Below are 24,210 nucleotides of genomic sequence, written 5' to 3' on the forward strand. Positions count from 1 at the left end.
CTGGGCCAGGCACTGAGGTAGAACCGGGACACAGAGCAGAATGGAACTCAGCCCACCCACATCAAAGCCATAAGGTGTGGTGACTCCTTGCTGAGAAGTCAGTTCACTTTCACATTTTGTTTCTCAGTGGTATCTGTAGTTTAAAAAATACTTGCATCTGGGTCCTGTATTTTGCTTCAGTAACCGTGGAGCCTTCTTGCTAATGTATATTCCCAGGTTTTTTGTTTTGTTTTTTGCTGTCCATGATCCTACCTTCCCAACCAGGAATAGATCCCAGGGCACTGGCAGTGTGAGCCCTGGGTCCTAAGCACTGGACTCTCAGGTTCTTTGTTTTTAATTTAACTTTCATCAGTGCTGATCTTTACCTGTTGGATTGAAGAAGTGCAACATGGTTGTAGACAGCCAAAGTTTTCTGCTTTCCTAGAAAATACAAGTGAAATAAGGAAGAAAACATAAGGCAAAGCAGAATCTCACGAAAGGATAGCATTCCTTGTTCTAGGGTTTACCTTTTTTCCTGACAATGTCCCCTTAACTTAGCTCACTAAGAATAAAGCTTTCATTAAGTTCAGTTGTGAATAACATTTAGATTGCACAGATTAATGCAGTGTTTTATTTTCCAGCTCATGTGGATGACTTATTTCCATTTTTCTTGAGACATGCAAAACAAATATTTCCTGTGTTGGAATGTAAGGATGATCTACGCAAAATCAGTGACCTAAGAATACCACCTAACTGGTTAGTTTCTTTATTGTGGATTTGAAATTTTCAGTTTCTGATCTTGGGAGATTAGTGATCACTATATATTTTTTTATTGTATACTAGATGATAAATCAAGTAGTCTAGATTGTTTTGTTTTTTCTAGAAAAATACACAATTAGTTTTGGCAGGCAGTTAGCTGGTATCTCCTCCTAAATCCTAATCAAGCTTGGTTTAAGGTTTTATTAGGGCAGATCTAGGACACAACTGAGCGACTCCACTTTCACTTTTCACTTTTCATGCATTGGAGAAGGAAATGGCAACCCACTCCGGTGTTCTTGCCTGGAGAATCCCAGGGACAGTGGAGCCTAGTGGGCTGCCGTCTATGGGGTCGCACAGAGTCGGACACGACTGAAGTGACTTAGCGGCAGCAGCAGCAGAGTAGGTCTTTAGGTTGTCATTACAATTCAAGTGTGACCTTTCTGGTGTCTCAACTGAATATGCTGTTAATAAGTTCTCTCCACCACCACTGTGCCTGGAACTCTAACATCTCCTAGCACTTTGCCATTTCTTTGAGACTTTCTACTTAAACTCTTAGCAAGCTGTCCTCTGCTAGGCCCTGCATGTGTTCAGCCCAGCCGTTGGCCAAGGACCCAAGGAACCCCCACACAGACTTACAAGGCTCCCTCTCTATTGCACCTTTCTTCTCTTCCACACTCAGGCCTTCAGATTCCAGCTGCTTCAGCAGCTTTAATCTTGATGTCTACTGCTAAGCTCAGTGGGACTATTTTAACTTGCTTGGGTTCCACCTCCCTGTGCCCTCTTGGGGTCCAGTAGGGCTCATCTCAAGTGTTTCTTTCTTTTGGAGCTTATAGTCCTGCAGTGCCATTTGTCCGTGTCCCCAGGGAGCTGCTATATATATTTTGTCCAGTTTTGTAGTTGTTTACCATAATAGGTCAAGTCCAGTACCATTCATCATGGCCAGAAGCAGAAGATTCAGTCATTTTATTGTTTATGCTAAAATTCAGAAGCCTGGGAATATTTACTTCTAGGGCATATGTAGAGAATGTGAAAATAATGTGAACATGTCTCTGGAGCTGATAGCAGTTTAAATTTATTTTAAGTAATTCTTGGGGAAAAGGAATTTGTACAATGGCAAGAATATCCAAGAAGTTAATTTGCATTTGGGTTTTTCTGTCCTCTAGTTAGTAAATGCCGTTCTTGGAAAGCAGTCATTTTGGTGTGGACATGAAACTCACCATTTAATTTAGTTTTTCAAAGATGCTGCTATTTTGTGAATGTTAAGAGGATGTTTCATTGGACATTTTTTCAGTTAATACCTTTGCCAGGATTTGGAGGTTAATGGAATTAAGCAGTTTATCTACTCATGTTTTAGGTACCCAGAAGCTAGAGCCATACATCGGAAGATAATATTCCATTCAGGTCCCACAAACAGTGGAAAGACTTATCATGCAATCCAGAAATACTTGTCAGCAAAATCTGGAGTGTATTGTGGCCCTTTAAAACTACTGGCACATGAGATCTTCGAAAAGAGTAATGCTGCTGTTAGTATATTACCAAATATTCTCTTTTTCTTGCTAATTTGGGGGAATGTAGAGTGAAGTGGGTGGAGGGAGAGGGTGTGTGTAGTAGTAATTTACTATTAACAAAAAGTGCCATATTTCATTGCCTTTAACTTAAGGCCATCAAGTGTAAGATGTACTATTATTTTATGCAAAACTGAGAAAGAAGCTGATGCTGCCAACTGAATTCTGATGTGCCACCCATTGTTAAGAGATATCCTGGTTTCAGAGATACTAAAATGTGAAAAAATATGTGTATTAGAATGAGTGAAATACAATATTATAGAGTATTTCACATATACAGAGAAATAAAGGAGTAACATTCAAATAACTTGAGTCCACTACCCAGCTCCCATCAGAGTCTAACATTTTGCCATACTTACTTATTTTTTTAACTTTTTTAAGAAATAAAATATTGGGGAATTTCCTGGTGGTCCTGTGGTTAGGACTCCATGCTTTCACTGCCGTGGGCCTGGGTTCAACCCCTGGTTAGAACTAAGATCCCACAAGCTGTGTGGCATGACCAGAAAAAAAAAAAAAAAGCAGGAAATAAAATATTATTGATACAGATGAAACTCCCTCTGAACCCCTCCTTTACCCCCTCAGAGTTACCCACTACTCTATTGTATTCAATTTACCTTTTTTTTTTTTTAACGATTAAACCTTTGATGAGATTGCTAGAACTAATGATAAAGACTGAAGCCAGCTTTCCAACCTGAAAAGGACTGAATGATCTGTGGTCTGAGGCATCATTTCAGAAAAGGGGCCACATTTTGGTTCATTGTTTTATCATGACTTTATAATGTGAGATTAACCAGTTTTGTAGGTAGTTTGCATCATGTTCTGGATAATTTGTATAATTTGCATACATAATACCTTCTTATTTATAAATACTTAGAAGTATTTCTGCAAAACAAAGACTTTCTTTTACAAAACTTCAGGATATTCATGTAAAGCAGGACATTTAATATTGATAGAATGCCATTATCTAATCCACTGTCCATACTCAAATTTTGCCAGTTGTTCAGTAACACCACCACTACTCCGCTTCCCCTCCCCCCTGTGCCCCCGCCACCTCCAGCATTCCGTTCAGGGACTTCTGCTGTATTTATTGTCATGTCTCCAGTTTCCCCATTAATCTGGGACAATTCCTCAGTCTTTGTGTTTCATAACTTGTACAGTTGGAAAAATTACAGGTCAGTCGTGTTGTAAGCTGTCACTCAGTTTGGATGTCTGATGTTTCCTCGTTAGTTTCAGGCCATTAGGGAGACCAGCTGTTCCAGTTTGCCTGGACTTTCCCAGATTTATTACCAAATGGTCTTTGTCCTGAGTTATCCCTCGGTTCTGAGTGGATTGGGGTAGTTGGCTACTCACATATGTACCATAGCACTGATATGAGTCCTTCTCAAAGAAATATATTAGGAGGTCTTTATATTCTTAAATTTTATTCATAATATTTTTCTTGAACATAGAAACAATTTCATTTAAATAAGCTAAAATAGTACAGGAACTATTGACATAATACAGAGTTTATTTAGTTAGTTTAGTTGCGCCATTGCCTTGGTTCGGAAGGCTCTTGTTGCAGAGCATGAGCTCTAGGCATGTGGGCTTCTTTAGTTGCAGCGCTCAGACTCAGGAGTTGGGGCTCAGGGGCCCTAGATCACTGGCTCAGTTGCTCCATGGCATGTGGAATCTCCCTGGACCAGGAATCGAACCTTTGTCCCCTGCATTGGTAGGCAGACTCCCATCGAGTGTGCCACCAAGAAAGTTCAGTACAAAGTTTAAAAAATAAAAGTGCTTCAGTTGCTTTTGTTACCTGAGAATTTAGCTGATTTGAGATGTTCCAAGTGTACATAGGTTATATGAAAGTGGCTTTTATTTTTTACTAAAAATTTTTTTAGAGGATTGGGAATATTTGTTTCAAGTATTAGACAAATAAATTTGATGTAATGGAAGGACGTGAAAAGAAAAACAAGTGCAAGCATTCATCACTCAGTCGAGTCCAACCCTTTGCGACCCCGTGGACTGTATGTAGCCCGCCAGGCTCCTCCATCCTTGGAATTCTCCAGGCAAGAATACTGGAGTGGGTAGCCATTCCCTTCTCTGGAGGACCTTGCTGACCTACTCTATTAAATACTCTATATTTAGTAGAAGGAATACTCTATTAAACATCCAAATCTCCTTTTTGCTGTAGTTTTCAAGGTGGAGATAATTCCAGTTTTCTTTTTGTCATCCTAGGGGGTGCCGTGTGACTTGGTAACAGGTGAAGAGCGTGTGACAGTAGACCCAGAGGGTAAACAGGCTGCCCACGTTGCTTGTACTGTTGAGATGTGCAGTGTCGCAACTCCTTGTATGTATATACTATTTTAAAACTTTATGCTTCAGTATTTTTTTAATTTTAAAATTCAGATGAACATGTGGAATGTGTTTTTTATTGTGAAAAAAATTTGTGACTGAGGCAAAGACTAGTAACAGCAAATACCCAGTATTTGCTGCTACTACTTAAAAATGCCAAACTTTCCATCATGTTTGCTCTTGAATTTTCTTTCCCTTTTTCTCTTAAAAGAACTGAAATGTTAACACATGAATTTTCCTTTGTGTCACTCCACAGTTCAATTCCTCTCCCCTCTGTGATCCAGTTGCTGTCAAATATTTGGTATATACCTTTCCTGTCTTTTTTGGTGTCACTATTATATATTACCTATCAATACTATAGTTTATGTGTTTTAAAATGTTTACATGACAATCATATTGTATTATTGCTCCACAACTTGCTTTTTTTCTACACATGTATTTAGATCTAGTCTTATTTACATGTATATGTATCATAAATATATATATATCGCATATATTCATTTAAAATGTTACATATTCCATATTATGACTAAATGTATTTATTCCTTATTCTTCTATTAAATAGTATTTAGGTTGTTTTAAAGTTTTTCACTATTATATATAGTACCACAATGAACTTCTGTATAAGTACGGTAGTTTTAAAAACATTTAAAATGAAAATTAACTTTTTCCTTACTATATAGACAATCATTCCTTCATTATAGAAAATGTAAAAATAAATGCAAAGAGAAGAAAAAATATTAATCTCCCAATTCCATCCATCCAGAATCAATAAGTATTAACCCTGTGGTATGTTTTTCTAGGTTGTGTTCATATGCGTATGCTTACATGTGCAATGTGGGTGTGTATATTAAAATAGGGATTATACATTATGTACTGTTTAGTAGCTTGCTTTTTTCATTTTAATAATCTTAACTTTCTGAGTAAATGGATAGTTTTTAAAAATCAATATATTCTAAAAGTAATACATTATAAATATTAAAATAGCACTTATAAATCAAAATTCCCTCTTCTGCCCCCCTCTTTTCTAATCTTATTTGTATACACTCAGATATGCTAAGTAATTTTTAATCTAATGGTTTTTCAGTATAAAATTAGCTTTCTTTTGTTTCCTCAGTGTCATTGTGGGCATATTAAATTTTTCTTTAAAACATGTTCCTCTCAAATCTTTGGTATTTTGGGAAGAGAACTAAAATATAATTTATGTGACTTAGAAAGAAAAAAATAATATGGTTGGAAGCATTTTGGCATTAGAAAATAAAATGAGGCTTTTTTTTTTTTTTTTTTACCATAGTAATGAACTTTAAAACCCCAAGAATGAGCAGAGCTATAGCTCAGGGAATTACACTTTCCACTCCGCTTCTCCTAACACCCATCTGGGTTCCTAAGGTGCTTCATTTACAGCAGGGTTATCTATTCCTTGGTCCTGGGAGCTGCTTTCACTGCTGTATGGATATATTCTTATTAGGCAGATTCTCCAGGTTTCTTCTGAGATTGTAAAAAATAGGACAATTGAACATGCTCAGTTTGGGAGACAGTGGAATAGAGACGGTCTGGGTTTGAATTTTATGTTTCAAAATATTACACTTTGGTCATTTTTCCCTTTTATCAGTGATGCAATTAAAAATCTTTTTAGCTATCACTTTTTATTATTTCTTTAAGATGGGCTCCTGGAAGTGGACTTCTTGAAGTCCACGGACATGAATGAACATTTCTCCTGGTTAATCTTTGGAGTGATTTAACTTCTCTGGGTCTCAGTTTATTCTTCTTTAAAATGTAAATGTAGGGGAAGTCCCTGGCAGTCCAGTGGTTAGGACACCACATTTTCACTGCTGAGGGTATGGGTTCAATCCTTGTTCAAGGAACTAAGATCCTGCAAGCCGGATGGTGCTGCCAAAATTTTTTTTTAATTAATTAATCATTTATTTGGCTGCATTGGATCTTAATTGTGGCACATGGGGTCTTTGAGCTTTAGTGTGGCACATGAACTGTTAGGTGCAGCATGTGGGATCTAGTTTCCTGACCAAGGATTGAACTTGAGGCCCCTGCTTTGGGAGCTCAGAGTTTTAGCCACTGGACCACCAGGGAAGTTGCCCACGCCCCCAATTTTTTTTTTTTTTTATTAAAAATACAAGTATGAGATTTTAAAAAAAAGGAAATGTAAGTAATGATGACACTTAGTGGGTGTATTGTGAGGATTAAATGAGTTGTAAAGCACTTAGAACAAGCCTGCCAGCAAAGAAACATATAGTAAGTAATGATGATGATTATGGTGGTGTTGAAAGCTTGAATTTTGTTATTGTGATTTGTTTGTAATACTATTGAAGTAGATTGTCTTGCTCACGATAACTTTCTATTTTAAGATGAAGTGGCCGTGATTGACGAAATTCAAATGATTAAAGATCCAGCCAGAGGATGGGCCTGGACCAGGGCACTGCTAGGTTGGTGGTTAATATTGTAAAATCTGTGCTTTGTGACGTCTGCACTGGGAGGCATTTATGTGCTTGGCATTGCCAAATAGAGCCAGCTAGATCCTGTCTTGACACAAACAAAACAAAAAAGTCAACTAGGTGTGAGTTTTAATTTTCTAAATATTTTAATTATAGGTCTATTTTTTCTATTATAAAAGCATAATCATTTAATAAAAATGTTCAAATATTACCATATTTACACAACCACTATTAACATTTTGGTGTTTCATGACAATCTTTTTTCTCATTTTTATGGTGTTTTGTGAATATATAAATTTTGTATCTTGCTTTTTTTTTCATAGACTTTTTTTTCATACCACATATTAATGTTGTATATTATCCATTGAAGAGCTGTGCTATAGTCTTCCCTCAGTATCTGTGGAATATTGGTCCCTGGACCTCCGCAGATGCTCAAATCCCTTCCAGGTGGTTGGGTTCAGCATCCATGAATTCAACCAGTGGTCCACCACTGGTTGAATCTGCAATGTCAAACCTGTGGATGTGGGAGACTAGTTGTAATTTGTCCTAAAGAGTAAAACATTTTCCCCTATTATTAGTGATGCAATAAAAAAATCTCTGTAGCCATAACTTTTTATTTATTATTTCCCTAAGATAGGCTCCTGGAAGTGGACTTCTTGAAGTCCACGGACATGAATGAACATTTCTCCTGCTTGATCTTTGGAGTGAATTTTTTATCAGCATGCTGTAGGGCAGGTGTTTTCAAATTTACAAACAAATAGGTGAACTCTTTCTTTAAACCAAGAGTGTACATGAAAATCTGTAATATAAAATGGATGAAAGTGTATATGCTAAGTGGTAAGGATCATGGAGTTTCTTCTACCCACCAGCCCCTACCCCCCACCCCCGAGTCACCTCAGTGATTCCATGGAGCCTGATTTGAAAAGAAAAGTATAGGACTAATGTTCAGTACTAACCATCAAAATGCCAGATTCTAGTTCAGACTGGCTTCACCATCTAGTAGACTCAAAACCTTGGCCGCAGCAGTTTAAAAACCCCAAGATTTATAAAAATGGTGATAATTTTGCCCACTAGAAGATTTTTGTTTTCAGGGTTGAATCACAGAGATCGCATTTATGATAACCCTTCTTAAAGTTGTAAAGCAGTAGGTAAGCAAAGTATTTTGGGTATGTGAAGTATTACATATTTACTTTGTATCTTTAAAATTAAAAAAAAAAAATCCCACTTTTGCACTTAACAGGACTCTGTGCTGAAGAAATCCATTTGTGTGGAGAATCTGCTGCAATTGACCTGGTTACCGAGCTTATGTACACAACTGGGGAGGATGTGGAGGTACTCGATTACATGCCTTGTTCTCAAGGTGGCATAGCGAATAGCTAGGGTGCCCAGCAGTGGCTGCACAGGCCCCAGATGATGGCAGAGTCAGAACTTGAAAGATTAGCTTCATTTCCCTGTAGTTGACTAGATCATGCATAGTTGGTTGAACCTCATGATCTAAAGTTCTGACCGAGTGGCTCTCACACCCTAAGTCTTCAAAAGTCCAAGCACATTCCTTACCTTTTCTTGACAGAACCTTTTGGAATTTGAACAGATCTCTTTAGAATTAAATAAATCTGGAATGTCAGAAATTTGAGGCTCAGCGAAAGTTTGTAATTTTCAAATTCTCAAATGTCAGATACCGGGGACTCTGATAGATATCTAATTGCTAGAGATGGTTTGTATCCTTTTTTCACATTCCTAGAATAGGAAGCAACTCATTTCTGCTTACTCCTACTTTTTGCTTTCTTTACCAGACTTCTATAATAAAATGAAATATTTAAAAACTGGTCCATTACTTTAGTTTTGTACTCAGCTTTCAAGGAGAGATAGTGGAACAAATTCTGGGTTTCAGTCTTGGTTTTGCTGTTAACTCACTTTGTGTTTTTAGGCAAATCACAAAAGGCTACAGCTGGAAAAATCCTCATCAGACCTAATCGTTTCTTTTTTTTTTTGGCTTGGTCACTTATTAGACTTTATTTTGCTTTTTCATAAAATGGAAGTAACAGTTAATAACCCTTCTGAACCTAGCAAGTTCCTGTACAAATCAAATATATATGAAGGTGCTTTGAAAATTTATGAAATCCTCTGTAACATTTTACTAATTTAGAAATACCAATGAGAACTGATGGTAACACTTACAATACCAAAATAAATGTTTTTCTGTGTTTTCTCTTGAAAATGTTGGAACTTGTCTAACTTTAGCAGTTTTTAGCTACTTGACTGCTTTGTGAGTTTTTCACAATGCTTAGTCATAAGTTCCGTTAGGTATGCTATTTTACAGTATCGTGTCCTTTATTGTAGGTTCGAACCTATAAAAGGCTTACCCCCATTTCTGTGCTGGATCACGCGTTAGAATCCTTAGACAACCTTCGGCCCGGGGACTGCATTGTCTGTTTTAGCAAGAATGATATTTATTCTGTGAGTCGACAGATTGAAATTCGGGGATTGGAATCAGCTGTTATATATGGCAGTCTCCCTCCTGGTAATTATTGACTTTCCTCACGATAGGATATGAAGTCTCTTGTTTTTGCCATGTATTTTGAGATACGTATCGATAACACAGTAAGATACTGAATTAAGTTGCTTGGTGTATAATTTGTGATAGGTCATATAAAGTACACACTTCTCTAGTCATCTTTATGGTGATAGAAGTATTTTGATTATAGCTCTTGTTAATTGTTGCTATTAGTAGACTGTATTTTAAATGTTCAGCTGATACAGTAATGTCATTAAAATATGATCTTGGTAATATTCTTAAAATATTACCGGAAATCTGTTGAAAGTATCCTCAGGAATGATATAGCTAGTGTGGTAGGGGACTGTGTTGCTGTTTATGAGGTTATTTAGAGGAATAGAAATGAAAGGATAAGCGACTATTTGAGAATAAAAAGAAATAAGTTTGAAACAGTGAGAGTTTTATCCATAAAACAGACAGTAAGAGGTGAGTGTTTCTAAGACACTACCAGATACTACTTAGTGTGATGTAGTAAAAGACAAAGAACATTAATTTAACATAAACTGTTCTTATTTTAGGGACCAAACTTGCTCAAGCAAAAAAGTTTAATGATCCTGATGATCCATGCAAAATCCTGGTTGCTACAGATGCAATTGGCATGGGACTTAATTTGTAAGTAATTTGTTTTTAATAGTCATGGATATTCAGTGGGTTAGATAGCAATTTAAACACTTCTCAATGGCATCAGAATGACCAAACTCTTTGGCTTAGGTGAATGGGTATTGTAGTATAGATCCTAGATTTATCTTGCTCACACCTGAAGGAATAAAATTAAAATATCACATAACACTTGGACTTGTAAGTGCTGCTCCCTACCACTGCTAACCTATTATGTTCAGTTCAATTCAGTTCAGTCGCTCAGTCGTGTCCAACTCTGTGACCCCATGGACTACAGTACACTAGGCCTCCCTACCCATCACCAACTCCTGGAGTTTACTCAAACTCATGTCCATTGAGTCGGTGATGCCATCCAACCATCTCATCCTCTGTCGTCCCCTTCTCCTCCTGCCCTCAATCTTTCGAAACATCAGGGTCTTTTCCAGTGAGTCAGTTCTTGGCATCAGGTGGCCAAAGTATTGAAGTTGCAGCTTCAGCATCAGTCCTTCCAATAAATATTCAGGACTGATTTCCTTTAGGATGGACTGGTTAGATCTCCTTGCAGTCCAAGGGACTCCCAAGAGTCTTCTCCAACACCACAGTTCAAAAGCACCAATTCTTTGGTGCTCAGCTTTCCTAATAGTCCAACTCTCACATCCATACATGACTACTAGAAAATCCATTGCTTTGACTAGATGGACCTTTATTGGCAAAGTAATGTCTCTGCTTTTAATATGCTGTCTAGTTTGGTCATAACTTTTCTTCCAAGGAGTAAAGCGTCTTTTAATTTCATGGCTGCAGTCACCATCTGCAGTGATTTCAGAGCCCCCCAAAATAAAGTCTGTCACTGTTTCCACTGTTTCCCCATCTATTTGCCATGAAGTGATGGGACCAGATGCCATGATCTTAGTTTTCTGAATGTTCAGTTTTAAGCCAACTTTTTCACTCTCCTCTTTCACTTTCATCAAGAGGCTCTTTAGTTCTTCTTCACTTTCTGCCATAAGTGTGGTGTCATCTGCATATCTGAGGTTATTGATGTTTCTCCCAGCAGTCTTGATTCCAGCTTGTACTTCCTCCAGCCCGGCATTTCTCATGGTGTACTCTGCATATAAGTTAAATAAGCAGGGTGACAATATATAGCCTTGACATACTCCTTTCTCAATTTGGAACCAGTCTGTTGTTCCATGTCCAGTTCTAACTGCAGTTCTAACTTCTTGACCTGCATACAGATTTTTCAAGAGGCAGGTCAGGTGGTCTGGTATTCCCATCTCTTTCAGAATTTTCCACAGTTTGTTGTGATCCACACAGTCAAAGGCTTTGGCATAGTCAATAAAGCAGAAGTAGATGTGTTTTTGGAACTCTCTTGCTTTTTCAATGATCCAGTGGATGTCGGCAATTTGATCTCTGGTTCCTCTGCCTTTTCTAAATCCAGCTTGAACATCTTGAAGTTCACAGTTCATGTACTGTTGAAGGCTGGCTTGGAGAATTTTGAGCATTACTATACTAGCATGTGAGATGAGTGCAATTGTGTGGTAGTTTGAGCATTCTTTGGCATTGCCTTTTTTGGGGATTGGAATGAAAACTGACCTTTTCCAGTCCTGTGGCCACTGCTGAGTTTTCCAAATTTGCTGGCATATTGAGTGCAGCACTTTAACAGCATCATCTTTTAGGATTTGAAATAGCTCAGCTGGAATTCTGTCACCTCCACTAGTTTTGTTCATAGTCATGCTTTCTAAGGCCCACTTGACTTCGTATTCCAGGATGTCTGGCTCTAGGTGTTGATGATCACACCATCATGATTATCTGGGTTGTGAAGATCTTTTTTGTACAGTTCTTCTGTGTATTCTTGCCACCTCTTCTTAATATCTTAATACCTATTATGTTACCTCACTTTATTTTCAGTGTCTCAGTCGGCAAGTGTGTATGCCTGTTAGGCATGTGGGGCCAGCCATTATCTTTAGGGGTTAACAATATTAGACATAAATATTCCTCTGTGGGAAATGAAAGCAGCTATACCTTTATGGATGAGCTATTCAAAGCCATTAATAGAAGCTAGCATTTAAAAGTCGGAGAAGGCAATGGCACCCCACTCCAGTACTTTTGCCTGGAAAATCCCATGGATGGAGGAGCCTGGTGGGCTACAGTCCATGGGGTCGCTAAGAGTTGGACACAACTGAGCGACTTCACTTTCACTTTTCATTTTCATGCATTGGAGAAGGAAATGGCAACCCACTCCAGTGTTCTTGCCTGGAGAATCCCAGGGACAGTGGAGCCTGGTGGGCTGCCGTCTATGGGGTCGCACAGAGTCGGACACGACTGAAGTGACTTAGCAGCAGCAGCAGCATTTAAAAGTAGCCTAAGAAGACCTTGTATGGTTTATTTGTAAAAAGAGTTATTTTCTAGAGCCTTACTGAAGCATAATTTATATATTATACTTTTCACCCACTTAAATGAATAATTTGATGATTTTTAGTAAAAAATGCTATTTAAAGGGAAGAAAAATAATTACTGACAAACCCCTTTACCTTACTTTGTAAACAGTGGGCAATATTGCAAGTAGGCCTAACTAGAATTAGAGTGAGCCTTTGTACAATGAACCAAATGATGGACGACTTTTCAGACAGCAGCTCATGAGATCATCTTTATTTCTATTTCAGGAGCATAAGAAGAATTATTTTTTACTCCCTTATGAAGCCAACTATCAATGAAAAGGGAGAGAAAGAAATAGAACCAATCACCACCTCTCAAGCCTTGCAGATTGCTGGCAGAGCTGGTAGGTTCAGTTCAAAATTTAAAGAAGGAGAGGTTACAACAATGAATCGAGAAGATCTCAGTTTATTAAAGGAAATTTTGAATAGGCCTGTGGATCCTATAAAGGTAAGGTTTAATTAACATAGTAATTAATTACCTCTTCTCTGTGAAGGACAGTCCTTCCTTCCTTCACTCCCTTTCCAGACTTTCACCTCAGATACCTGGAAATAAATAAGCCAAAGAAAATTTTGTGCCGTGAAAATCATGTCAAGAAAGCCCTGCTTCGGAACCTCCCTGATGGTCCAGTGGCTGAGACTCCACACTCCCGGTGCAGGGGGCCTGGGTTCAATCCCCGGTCAGGGAACTAGATCCCACATGCCACAACTAAGATCCCACATGTGCTAACTAAGACCCAGTGCAACGAAATAAACAAAAATATTTAAAATGAAACAAAACCCTGCTTTATTGCTTTTGAGAGGCCTAATAGAGAGCCCCTGGTTAGAGAATGGTATGCAAGTGAAAGATCCAGATTTTATAAACGTAGCAATAAAGTAACAAGTTTAGTAAACCTGATTTTACTTTAATTCTTCCTGTAATTTAACAGGTGGGGATTGGGGCCTGGTTGCTTTAGGTGGGCACATAGCTTTGTCAGCAGACTGAAAATTGCCAGAAACTTGACAGTAGAAGAAACCTTTGCATGTTGGGTAAAAACAGCATTAAGCTATACAGCTTTGAACCATTAAGGACAAGGTTAAATTTTGGTTAGTGCAGTTAATGAGGCAGACGTGTATGTATTTTAAACAAACTATTACAATTTAAAGTTTGCCTGGAAAATTCACTTAATAAGGCTTATCTTACTTTTAGGGATCTCAGGTAAAAGGATATATAAATGAGATAACATAAGGGAAAGTTCCTGGAGGAAAGCTGTGGCTGGAATCATTTCTGTAGCTTTTGTTAAGAGTATAACTGTGGGACTTCCCTGGTGGTTTGATGGCTAAGACTCAATGCAGTGGGCCCAGATTCTATCCCAGGTCAGGGAACTACATCCCATGTGCTACCATTAAGACCTGATGTGGCCAAATAAATATATTTTTTTTAATGTTTAAAAAAAAAGAGTGCAGCTGATAATGGACCTCCCCGTCTCCCTCCTGGGTACCTCCTTTCTTGTGTTTATTCTCTTCCTCCCTCCCATGATTCATCTCTCTCTTCTTTTCCTCTTTGTTTTTCCCATTCTCTTTCTTTTTTTCTTTCTAATGCTTCAGTTCAGTTCAGTTCAGTCACTCAGTCATGTCTGACTCTTTGCGACCCCATGAATTGCAGCACGCCAGGCCTCCCTGTCCATCACCAACTCCCGGAGTTCACTCAGACTCACGTCCATCGAGTCAGTGATGCCATCCAGCCATCTCATCCTCTGTTATCCCCTTCTCCTCCTGCCCCCAATCCCTCCCAGCATCAGAGTCTTTTCCAATGAGTCAGCTCTTCGCATGAGGTGGCTAAAGTATTGGAGTTTCAGCTTCAGCATCATTCCTTCCAATGAATATTCAGGACTGATCTCCTTTAGGATGGACTGGTTGGATCTCCTTGCAGTCCAAGGGACTCTCAAGAGTCTTCTCTAACACCACAGTTCAAAAGCACCAATTGTTTGGCACTCAGCTTTCTTTATAGTCCAACTCTCACATCCCTACATGACTACTGGAAAAACCATAGCCTTGACTAGAGGGACATTTGTTGGCAAAGTAATGTCTCTGCTTTTGAATATGCTATCTAGGTTGGTCATAACTTCCCTTCCAAGGAGTAAGCGTCTTTTAATTTCATGACTGCAATCACCATTTGCAGTGAATTTGGAGCCCCAAAAAACAAAGTCTGACACTGTTTCCACTGTTTCCCCATCTATTTCCCATGAAGTGATGGGACCAGATGACATGATCTTCATTTTCTGCATGTTGAGCTTTAAGCCAACTTTTTCACTCTCCTCTTTCACTTTCATCAAGAGGCTTTTGAGTTCCTCTTCACTTTCTGCCATAAGGGTAGTGTCATCTGCATATCTGAGGTTATTGATATTTCTCCTGGCAATCTTGATTCCAGCTTGTGCTTCCTCCAGCCCAGCATTTCTCATGATGTACTCTGCATATAAGTTAAATAAGCAGGGTGACAATATACAACCTTGACATACTCCTTTTCCTGTTTGGAACCAGTCTGTTGTTCCATGTCCAGTTCTAACTGTTGCTTCCTGACCTGCACACAGATTTCTCAAGAGGCAGGTCAGGTGGCCTGGTATTCCCATCTCTTTCAGAATTTTCCACAGTTTATTGTGATCCACACAGTCAAAGGCTTGGCATAGTCAATAAAGCAGAAATAGATGTCTTTCTGGAACTCTCTTGCTTTTTCGATGATCCAGCAGATGTTGGCAATTTGATCTCTGGTTCCTCTGCCTTTTCTAAAACCAGCTTGAACATCTGGAAGTTCACAGTTCACGTATTGCTGAAGCCTGGCTTGGAGAATTTTGAGCATTACTTTGCTAGAGAGTGAGATGAGTGCAATTGTGCAGTAGTTTGTGAATTATTTGGCATTGCCTTTCTTTGGGATTGGAATGAAAACTGACCTTTTCCAGTCCTGTGGCCACTGCTGAGTTTTCCAACTTTGCTGGCATATTGAGTGCAGCATTTTCACAGCATCGTCCTTCAGGATTTGAAATAGCTCAACTGGAATTCCATCACCTCCACTAGCTTTGTTTGTAGTGATGCTTTCTAAGGCCTACTTGACTTCACATTCCAGGATGTCTGGCTCTAACTGTGGGCAATTCTTGACATTATAAATATTCAGGTAAAGAGATAACTAGCCTCCAGTTTAGACATTTTCTCTTCTGTATATGTATGTCAGTTTTTTTGCCCTGGTTAAAGTGATGGGGTTTTCCTTTTTTGTTTTGTTCGGTGGAGAGAACTAAGACCCTGGAAAGTACTATGTGCACTTGTATATGCTATCAGACCACCATAGAGTTTAGGAATATAAGTAAAATATAAGCAAAAAATTAATTCCTTAGTGGATGTACTTGGTAGTTGGTAATAAATGGCAAAATATGATGCTTGTCTCTGTTTTACTCAAATTCTTGTCCCTTAACTCATTTGGCAAGGGCCTATCCCAAATATAGGACTTTATCTTGAAATAACTTAAGAAAACTTACGCTTAAAAAAATAAGCTTATGGTTGTTTTTTCTTTTACTCAAGGCAGCTGGTCTTCATCCAACTGCTGAACAGATTGAAATGTTTGCCTACCATCTCCCTGACACAACGCTTTCTAATCTCATTGTAAGTAGAAACTCCTAAACCTCTTTTCTAAAAAAGTCAGGATGTGATTTCCCTGGTGGTTAAGACTCTGTGCTCCCAATGCAGGGGCTATGAGTTCAGTCCTTTGTTGGGAAAAATAAAAACATTTAAAAGGTGGTATGTCAGACAATTACTGGTTAACCTTGTGCACATGAATGGATAGTCTGTTTTTGTGAAGTTGCTATTCATGAAGTTTATCTTAAAAGTGGAAACTTTCTCTCAGAAGTTTTAGGGCTTTTATCCTGAGGAATTTTCTGAGTATTTCAGGTTGAGAAGGCTGGTAAGGAAGTCTGCTAGCTTGAGGAGGCAGTGAATTAAGCAAGCCTTTCTAGACGTCTGTTAACGTATTAAAGTGATTGTCTCTTATAGACTTGAGTACTTTATTCATGCCCAGCTAGGTAGTCCAGTAATTAATGTATTTTTCCCTCCCAGGATATTTTTGTAGACTTTTCACAAGTGGATGGGCAGTATTTTGTCTGCAATATGGATGATTTTAAATTTTCTGCAGAGTTGATCCAGCATATCCCGTTGAGTCTCCGAGTGAGGTATGTTTTCTGCACAGCCCCTATCAACAAGAAGCAGCCTTTCGTCTGTTCTTCATTGTTGCAGGTAAGCCTTTGTCTTTTTGATATTTTGAGTTGTTTCGGGTTGATGCATTTTCCCCAAACAATATTTTGTTAATCAGAATAAAGAAATAAGAGAGTGTACCCTTTAATATGAAACATTGTGTAAGAACTTAAATAAAACGTGACTGTTTTGTTCTTTCAGATGGTTTTGGGGGGGAAAGAGAATTCTTGCTTTGTATTTGGTTTTATGTGGTAGCCTTTTTGCAGAAGCTAAAATAAAAATAATTAAACATAATATTTTGAGAGAAAGGAGTCTGCCTGATGGTAGATACACTTTTTCCTTGTTGGTGTTGGGGAATGTATTCTGGAAGGGAAGGGGCTTAGGAGTCAGTAGTGGTAGTAGTATTCAGTTCTCTTAAACGTCAGGGATGGCTGTTTGTGTGAATTTGGTGCCAAGGTTCCAGCCCCTTTTCTTTTAACTCATTTGGGTAGAGAGACAAATCTCTGGCTTCTGATCCCAAGAGTCACCCAAACGAGGGGTGGGCAAAGGCAGCAGAAGCTAAACTTCATCTCTCGCCGTGTCCTCTGCTGTCCCTGGGCCGTTGCTCCCCCTGTTGGCTCTGCACCCTCTCCCTGCCCCACTACGCCCAGAGGTAGTCTCTCTAGATCTTTTCCTGATTCATTGTTGTCACTTCACTGCCATCTTTTTTTATAGCTGTTAACATTCTGCATATTAGCTTTGTTTGGATCAAATCTAAGTTTATGTTTTAAATTATTTTAAAATTTTATAAATAATACACAAGTACTTTTTTGCACAAAATTAAAACATTAGAGAAGGTAAAATTGGGCTGCCATCCTGACATAAGTGCTGTTATCAGCTTTGCTGTAATAGCTGATATCAGCTATTCTTGCAGACCTTTTCTGTTACATTTGCCTACATACCCATAGGAGTAGAAATTCTAGTTTTTGTTGGGTGGGTGTGTTCTCCCATAAATGCCATAATGAACTAGTCTGCAGCTTGTCTTTTTCCTTGAATATGTCTTAGAGGTGTTCTATGTCCAGGTATTTACCTAAGAAATATGTTTCTTAGAGCTGGTGTTTGTGAGAGAGCTAACTAGCATAAGATTGAAGTTTATGGAACAAAGGCTTAAACTTAAAAGACCCGAGGACTTCCTTGGTGGTCCGGTGGTTAAGACTCTGTGCTGCCCGTACAGGGGGTGTGGCTTTGATCCCTGGTTGGGGAACTGATCTCACATGCTGTGCAGTGCTGCCAAATACTAAAAACATAACAAAGAACTGACCTGGATGGAACTGGAGCCCATGGGCCTGACCCCATTTAAACCATCCTTCAAACTGCTCTCTAATAAAATAGCAGCATGTTACTAAGGAGTAAGGAGTCTAGAAGCCAATAGTTGCTTATGTGTTGTGTTTACAGATTAAAATGTGAAATCTGGAGATTTTCCTTATCTCCATTATTACTGAATAAAAGAGCTCAATTCCGCTAATGGTCTCTGATGCCCCTTAGGAAGTAGTTTAGGAACTGTTCCCTGGAGCTCCTTTAGGGCTGGCTCTTGGATGGGTCTCTCTCACTCTCTGTCTCTGAGCAGCTCCATACTCACATACTGGGCTTCCGCTAGTTGTTTGTGGCCTAAAATGTTAAACCACTGCTTTTGTAAGAGAACTGTGTTTTGGCATGTTGGCACCCCACTCCAGTACTCTTGCCTGGAAAATCCTGTGGACGGAGCAGCCTCGTAGGCTCTAGTCCATGGGGTCGCTAAGAGTTGGGCACGACTGAGCGACTTCATTTTCACTTTTCACTTTCATGCATTGGAGAAGGAAATGGCAACCCACTCCAGTATTCTTGCCTGGAGAATCCCAGGGACAGAGGAGCCTAGTGGGCTGCTGTCTATGGGGTCGCACAGAGTCGGACATGACTGAAGTGACTTAGCAGCAGCAGCAGCAGCTTATTAGCAGGTTAACGTGGTCACGTTTCCATTCTTCATGGCCATCTTACCTGGCATGTATTAAACAGCAGAATGAACCAGACTGAAACTAATAAAATTGTAACATTTAACCACAGTTATTCGAAAACTACCCTGCATTTCTAAAGTTTTGACCTTGCTTAGGTTAAATATTTAGAGATAATTTTCCCTAATTAAGAAATGAACCTTTCAAAAATCACCTTATCCTTGAAGCTAAAGATTGTAAACTTATGCTTGCTAGTTTTTGCATGGTTTTATTATCTCCTGTAGATATTGTGATGCATAATAGCATCTAGCGTTGTTTGGGAGGCAGCATGATTTGAATGTCTTGGGGTTCAAGAAGGTGTGGTGATATGGTATTGAAGAAGTTGAATCACAGTGGTGACTTGGCCAGAACTCTATAACTGTACAGCTAGTGAAGAGGCAGAGTCTCTTTACTAGTTTGATTGACTCACTGCCAACCTTGTATCAAGTCACCTTAAAGAGTTTCTTTTTCCTTTTTTGGCCATGCCATGTGGCATAGGGGAACTTAGTTCCCCAACCAGGGATCGAACCCAACACCCTTGGAGTGGAACCATGGAGTCTGAACCTCTGGACCGCCAGGGAAATCCCTCAAAGACTTTTTAATATAATAAGGGATGATATTGACAAAATACAAGCTCCTATTTAAGGCTATAGGACTATTACATGAAGGGACAGAAGTCTCTGGGTACTGTCTGCCTGTAACTTGGAACTTAGAACATAAAATGTTCATAAATGTTAACAGGCAGTCCCTGGAAAGTTAGTTCATAGGCGTTTTATTGCCCTGGTTTTGGAAAAAGAAGGAAATCATTCCTTTCAATGACAAAAACAAAACCCAAACTTTAAAGAGCATGAAATGTTCTTTAAAATATAGAAAAGTGTAAAGAAGGAGAGAAACCAGCCTGTCTATTGAGATAACAGCCACAGTTAACATTTTATTATGCTGTCTTTTTTTGGGGGGGCGGTCACAGACTAAAGTGAATTCTGATTCTTTTGCCAAATTCCTTTCTTCTGTCTCAGTTTGCCAGACAGTATAGTAGGAATGAGCCCCTAACCTTCTCATGGTTACGCCGATATATTAAATGGCCATTACTTCCACCTAAGAATATTAAAGACCTCATGGATCTTGAAGCTGTCCACGATGTCTTGGATCTTTACCTGTGGCTAAGGTACCAAATTTTTCCATTATGCGCCTCATTTTTCCAAGTAATAGGACAAATCAAAAGTTTTTCTGATGGTCTTTTACACTTTCAAATTAGGCACATACTTGCAAGGTGTTTTATTGTCCATTTAGGCAGCTGAGCCTGGTTTATACCCATTCCAAAAATGACTTAAGAGTTCTTATGATTCTAGTTAAGTAGGTGAGAAACTCTACTAAATCCTATGCAAATAGTAGTCCCTGGACCAAAAGCATTGGTATTGATTGGGAACTTGTTAAAAATAGAGAATATTGGGCCTACTCTGGCTTTAATAAAATTCTACATTTTAATAAAATTTCAAGGTGATTCATGTCTGTATCCTGATTTAAGAGGGACTGCTGTAGATCAGTGATTCCCAAAGGAGGGGCATGTCCCACTAGGGAAGCAGATCAGAATCACTTAAGATAGGAGTGGTGAGCAACTCTCATAACAACATATTCCTTAGATGAGCTGGGGGCAGAAAGGTTGAGCAAAGGCACTGGACACAGTGTGCAAGAACAGAATATTTGGAATTAATCAGTGTCAAGATTTAGTCACTTCATTGACAGTAGTCCAGCAACTGCCCTAAGAACTCTTCCTATCATGTAATGTGTTTTTTTTCTTTCCAGCTACCGGTTTTTAGATATGTTTCCAGATGCCAGCCTGGTTCGAGATCTCCAGAAAGAACTAGATGGCATTATCCAAGATGGTGTACACAACATCACCAAACTGATTAAAATTTCAGAGACACATAAACTGCTGAATTTGCAGACCTTGTCAGCAGAGAGCCAGTCCCGTCTGTCAGTTGCAGCAAAGAGCCAAAGCAGAAGGAATCGGGGCACCAAAGCTTTGGGGAGTAAAGCAGCTGAGCCCCTCGGCCCTGATGCAGAAGAGAAATCCCTTGCTTCCAGGTTGGTGCAACAAGGACTCCTCACTGCAGACATGCTGAAACAGCTGGAAAGAGAGTGGATGACACAACAAACCGAGCAGGGCAAAGGAAGACTAGAAACGGGGACTTCCTTAAAAGGGACAAGAAGAAAGAAGAAAGAACCTGACTCAGATTAGTTTTATTTCTATTTTTACAAATAAAAATATTTTAAGCTCCTTTTATCTTTACATGCATTTACTGCCTGCTGTGGTATTGTGGCTATCTTTTACTGCGTTTTTTGGCTAAGAAAAATGAACTCTTAAAGATAACTAAACTATTTGTTTCATGTCTTAGAGGTTTATTCAAAGCTTTATTTAATGGCCATTTGTAGTACAGCACTAAGACAATGCATTCTGAGGAACTCTGCATGGGGATAAAATCAGCATGGTGAATTGTTTTGACCAGTTTCCCTACACCTTTGCGAGGATTTCACAGGTGGAATTCTTTGGCAAACATTGCTGTCTGTTGTACCCACATACCAGAGGCTCTTCTCTGTGCCGGAAGTACGTAATAAATGAAACATTATATCCATGCCCTCATGGAGATTATATTTGGTATGGTGACAGATAAGAATAAGTTAACAAATAAACAATGTCAGCTCTATGAGGGCAAATTTTGTTGTCTGTATAGTTCACAGCTATATGTATGGTGCCTAGAATAGAGTAGAAGCACAAATGAATGTGAAATTAATAGATGTGATTTCAGAGAGAAATGCTAGAAAGTAATAGAATAAGGAAAGCGAATGGGAGTAGTTGGTGGGCTATATCACGTGGAATGAGGGGTCTTCTCATGTCCAAAGGCCAGTCTGATGCATAGCGGCCTTCACTTGTCCAGTAGTGTTTTAAGCTTTGGTTGGAGACACAGCTAATAGGAGCTTAAGGACACAGGCTTTGGGGTTGGACAGACCGTGGTTTAGCTTCTGTCATCACTACCAGCTCGGTGACCTTGCCCTCTCTATGGCTTGGTCCTTACATTTAAAAGATGGCTAGTAATGCCTACTTAGAGTTGTTTGGGAGGTTAAATGGCATCTCATGACATTAAAGTCCTGGTATATAGGGAGTGTTTTATAAAGGAACCTGAAGGTTTGAGTTCATTCTGGGCTGTGAATTGAGCTCTTAGGTCATTGAAGAACTTATTTCTTGAGCAACTGCTAAGTTGAGGCTGATTACAGCCTGGGGATTAAAGTGATTTGGTTCCATTTGGGTCAAGGAATAGCCAAGTTTGCAGTTAGTCATCTCTCTCTGACTTTTTCTTCAATAGTTCAGAGTTCAGATGGTATTTAATTGAGATAGCAATCTTTATTCTTCTAACCTTTGCCTTCATAGAAATAAAAGCTGAACAGGTGGCACTGACTATCTTTCTCCCCTACTTGTGTATAATCAGTAGTGAAATGCCTGGAAGGGCATGTTTCTTTTAATATTTTGTGTTTGAGCAACTTTAACTTATGGAACTTGCTTTCTTTTCCACTGTGACTTACATCATAGCAGACATAGCCCTTTCTTGCCTAAGTGGTGTCAAAAGATACCTGTGAACTGAATTGGATAATGGATTTGGTTTCATATTTAAGTGAGGATATACATCACTTGGGCTTCCCAGGTGTTACTAGTGGTAGAGAACCTGCCTGCCAATGCAGGAGACATAAGAGACATGGGTTCGATCCTTGGGTCGGGAAGGTCCTATGGAGGTCATGGCAACCCACTGCAGTATTCTTGCTTGGAGAATCCCATAGACGGAGGAGCCTGGCGGGCTACAGTCCATGGGGTCACAAAGAGTCAGACAGGACTGCACACGCATGCACACGTACGTCACTTAGCGTGTTATTAATTCTCCCACTTTCTCCAGTTTGGAAGTCAGAATTGGTAAGTCAGAAAAGACACTTTAGGCAAGACACTTGCAAACTCAGGCAAGTTTAAATGTTAGTGAAGCCTCAGATAAAAGGGGTGGGGAGAGGGGGTGCTGTAAGCTGCTTGAACATTGAGCTAAAGTGTATTTATAAATACTAGTGATAGTTTTCACCTGTCCTGTCTGTGGGAGAGAAAGAGCTCTGTGGTTAGGCAGAATAAGATTAAAGAAAGATGAAATCAGATGAAACAAAAAATGAAAAATATAATTGGAGTGGTCCTAATTAATTCTCTGCAGTATGTTTAAAATTGTTGCTGTGAAAACAAATCTTTCTTCTCTGCTAAAAGTTGGACATGTCACTTTCTTTGTGGCCTTATGGGCAAGCTGGTCCTGTTTTCAGTCTTTCCAAAACACAACTTTTTTTTGTTCTTGAAGTTTTCTAACAGGTTTGGAAACACTTGTCTGAAAACCCTCCTTGAACTATTGTGGATTCAGCTCAACGTCAGCACTGAATATGGACTGAGACTTAGATACTGACTTCAGTTCTGTCAGTATAGATCTAGGTAACTTAGTAAAAGCAGAGACATTACTTTGCCAACAAAGGTCCGTCTAGTCAAGGCTATGGTTTTTCCTGTGGTCATATATGGATGTGAGAGTTGGACTGAAGAAGTCTGAGCATCAAAGAATTGATACTTTTGAACTGTGGTGCTGGAGAAGACTCTTGAGAGTCCCTTGGACTGCAGGGAGATCCAACCAGTCCATTCTGAAGGAGATCAGCCCTGGGATTTCTTTGGAAGGAATGATGCTAAAGCTGAAACTCCAGTACTTTGGCCACCTCATGCAAAGAGTTGACTCATTGGAAAAGACTCTGATGCTGGGAGGGATTGGGGGCAGGAGGAGAAGGGGACGACAGAGGATGAGATGGCTGGATGGCATCACTGACTCGATGGACATGAGTCTGAGCGAACTCCGGGAGTTGGTGATGGACAGGGAGGCCTGGCGTGCTGCGATTCATGGGGTCGCAAAGAGTTGGACATGACTGAGCGACTGAACTGAACTGAACTTAGTAAAATGTGGTTAATACATTACTGGTTAACAATAATAACCAACGACTTGTAAAGCATTGTACATTGTGTTTAGGGACAAATGTGAATCTACAAAATGGAATTGAGTCTTTCGAAAAATGACTTCTTGTGAATCACAAAGCTATCATCAGGAACCACCAACGATTCTTAACACCTCAAAATTGGGAATCTGTAATGATGTAGTCATTCTTTGTCCAATTCGAAACAAACCTATGAGTATATAATGAAAAGTTGTGGTTTAATAAGAGAAGAAAGTGGATAAATGAATTAGGCTATTTCCTTTCTGTATTTCAAAGGTT

The 24,210-nt window shown here is 39.2% G+C and overlaps 1 protein-coding gene across 5 annotated transcripts in view; it reads left to right on the plus strand.

The window, feature by feature from the left end:
• SUPV3L1 (Suv3 like RNA helicase) overlaps positions 1-21,162 on the plus strand; it is a 25,259-nt gene extending 4,097 nt beyond the window's left edge. For 4 of the 5 annotated variants that reach the window (XM_055534786.1, XM_055534792.1, XM_055534798.1 and 1 more), the window contains 12 exons: positions 621-735; positions 2,093-2,261; positions 4,518-4,629; positions 6,998-7,075; positions 8,325-8,416; positions 9,425-9,605; positions 10,157-10,250; positions 12,893-13,112; positions 16,211-16,291; positions 16,742-16,918; positions 19,899-20,047; positions 20,686-21,162. In XM_055534786.1, coding sequence (XP_055390761.1) covers positions 621-735; positions 2,093-2,261; positions 4,518-4,629; positions 6,998-7,075; positions 8,325-8,416; positions 9,425-9,605; positions 10,157-10,250; positions 12,893-13,112; positions 16,211-16,291; positions 16,742-16,918; positions 19,899-20,047; positions 20,686-21,121 — 1,904 coding nt within the window. In that variant the 3' untranslated portion in view covers positions 21,122-21,162. Of the gene's footprint in view, positions 1-620; positions 736-2,092; positions 2,262-4,517; positions 4,630-6,997; positions 7,076-8,324; positions 8,417-9,424; positions 9,606-10,156; positions 10,251-12,892; positions 13,113-16,210; positions 16,292-16,741; positions 16,919-19,898; positions 20,048-20,685 lie in introns of those variants that run through there. The other variant, XM_055534813.1, reaches the window with a different exon arrangement.
• The last annotated feature ends 3,048 nt before the right edge of the window (positions 21,163-24,210 follow it).

The sequence above is a fragment of the Bubalus kerabau genome, chromosome 1 (genome assembly GCF_029407905.1).
Source record: "Bubalus kerabau isolate K-KA32 ecotype Philippines breed swamp buffalo chromosome 1, PCC_UOA_SB_1v2, whole genome shotgun sequence".
Taxonomy (NCBI): Eukaryota; Metazoa; Chordata; class Mammalia; order Artiodactyla; family Bovidae; genus Bubalus; species Bubalus kerabau.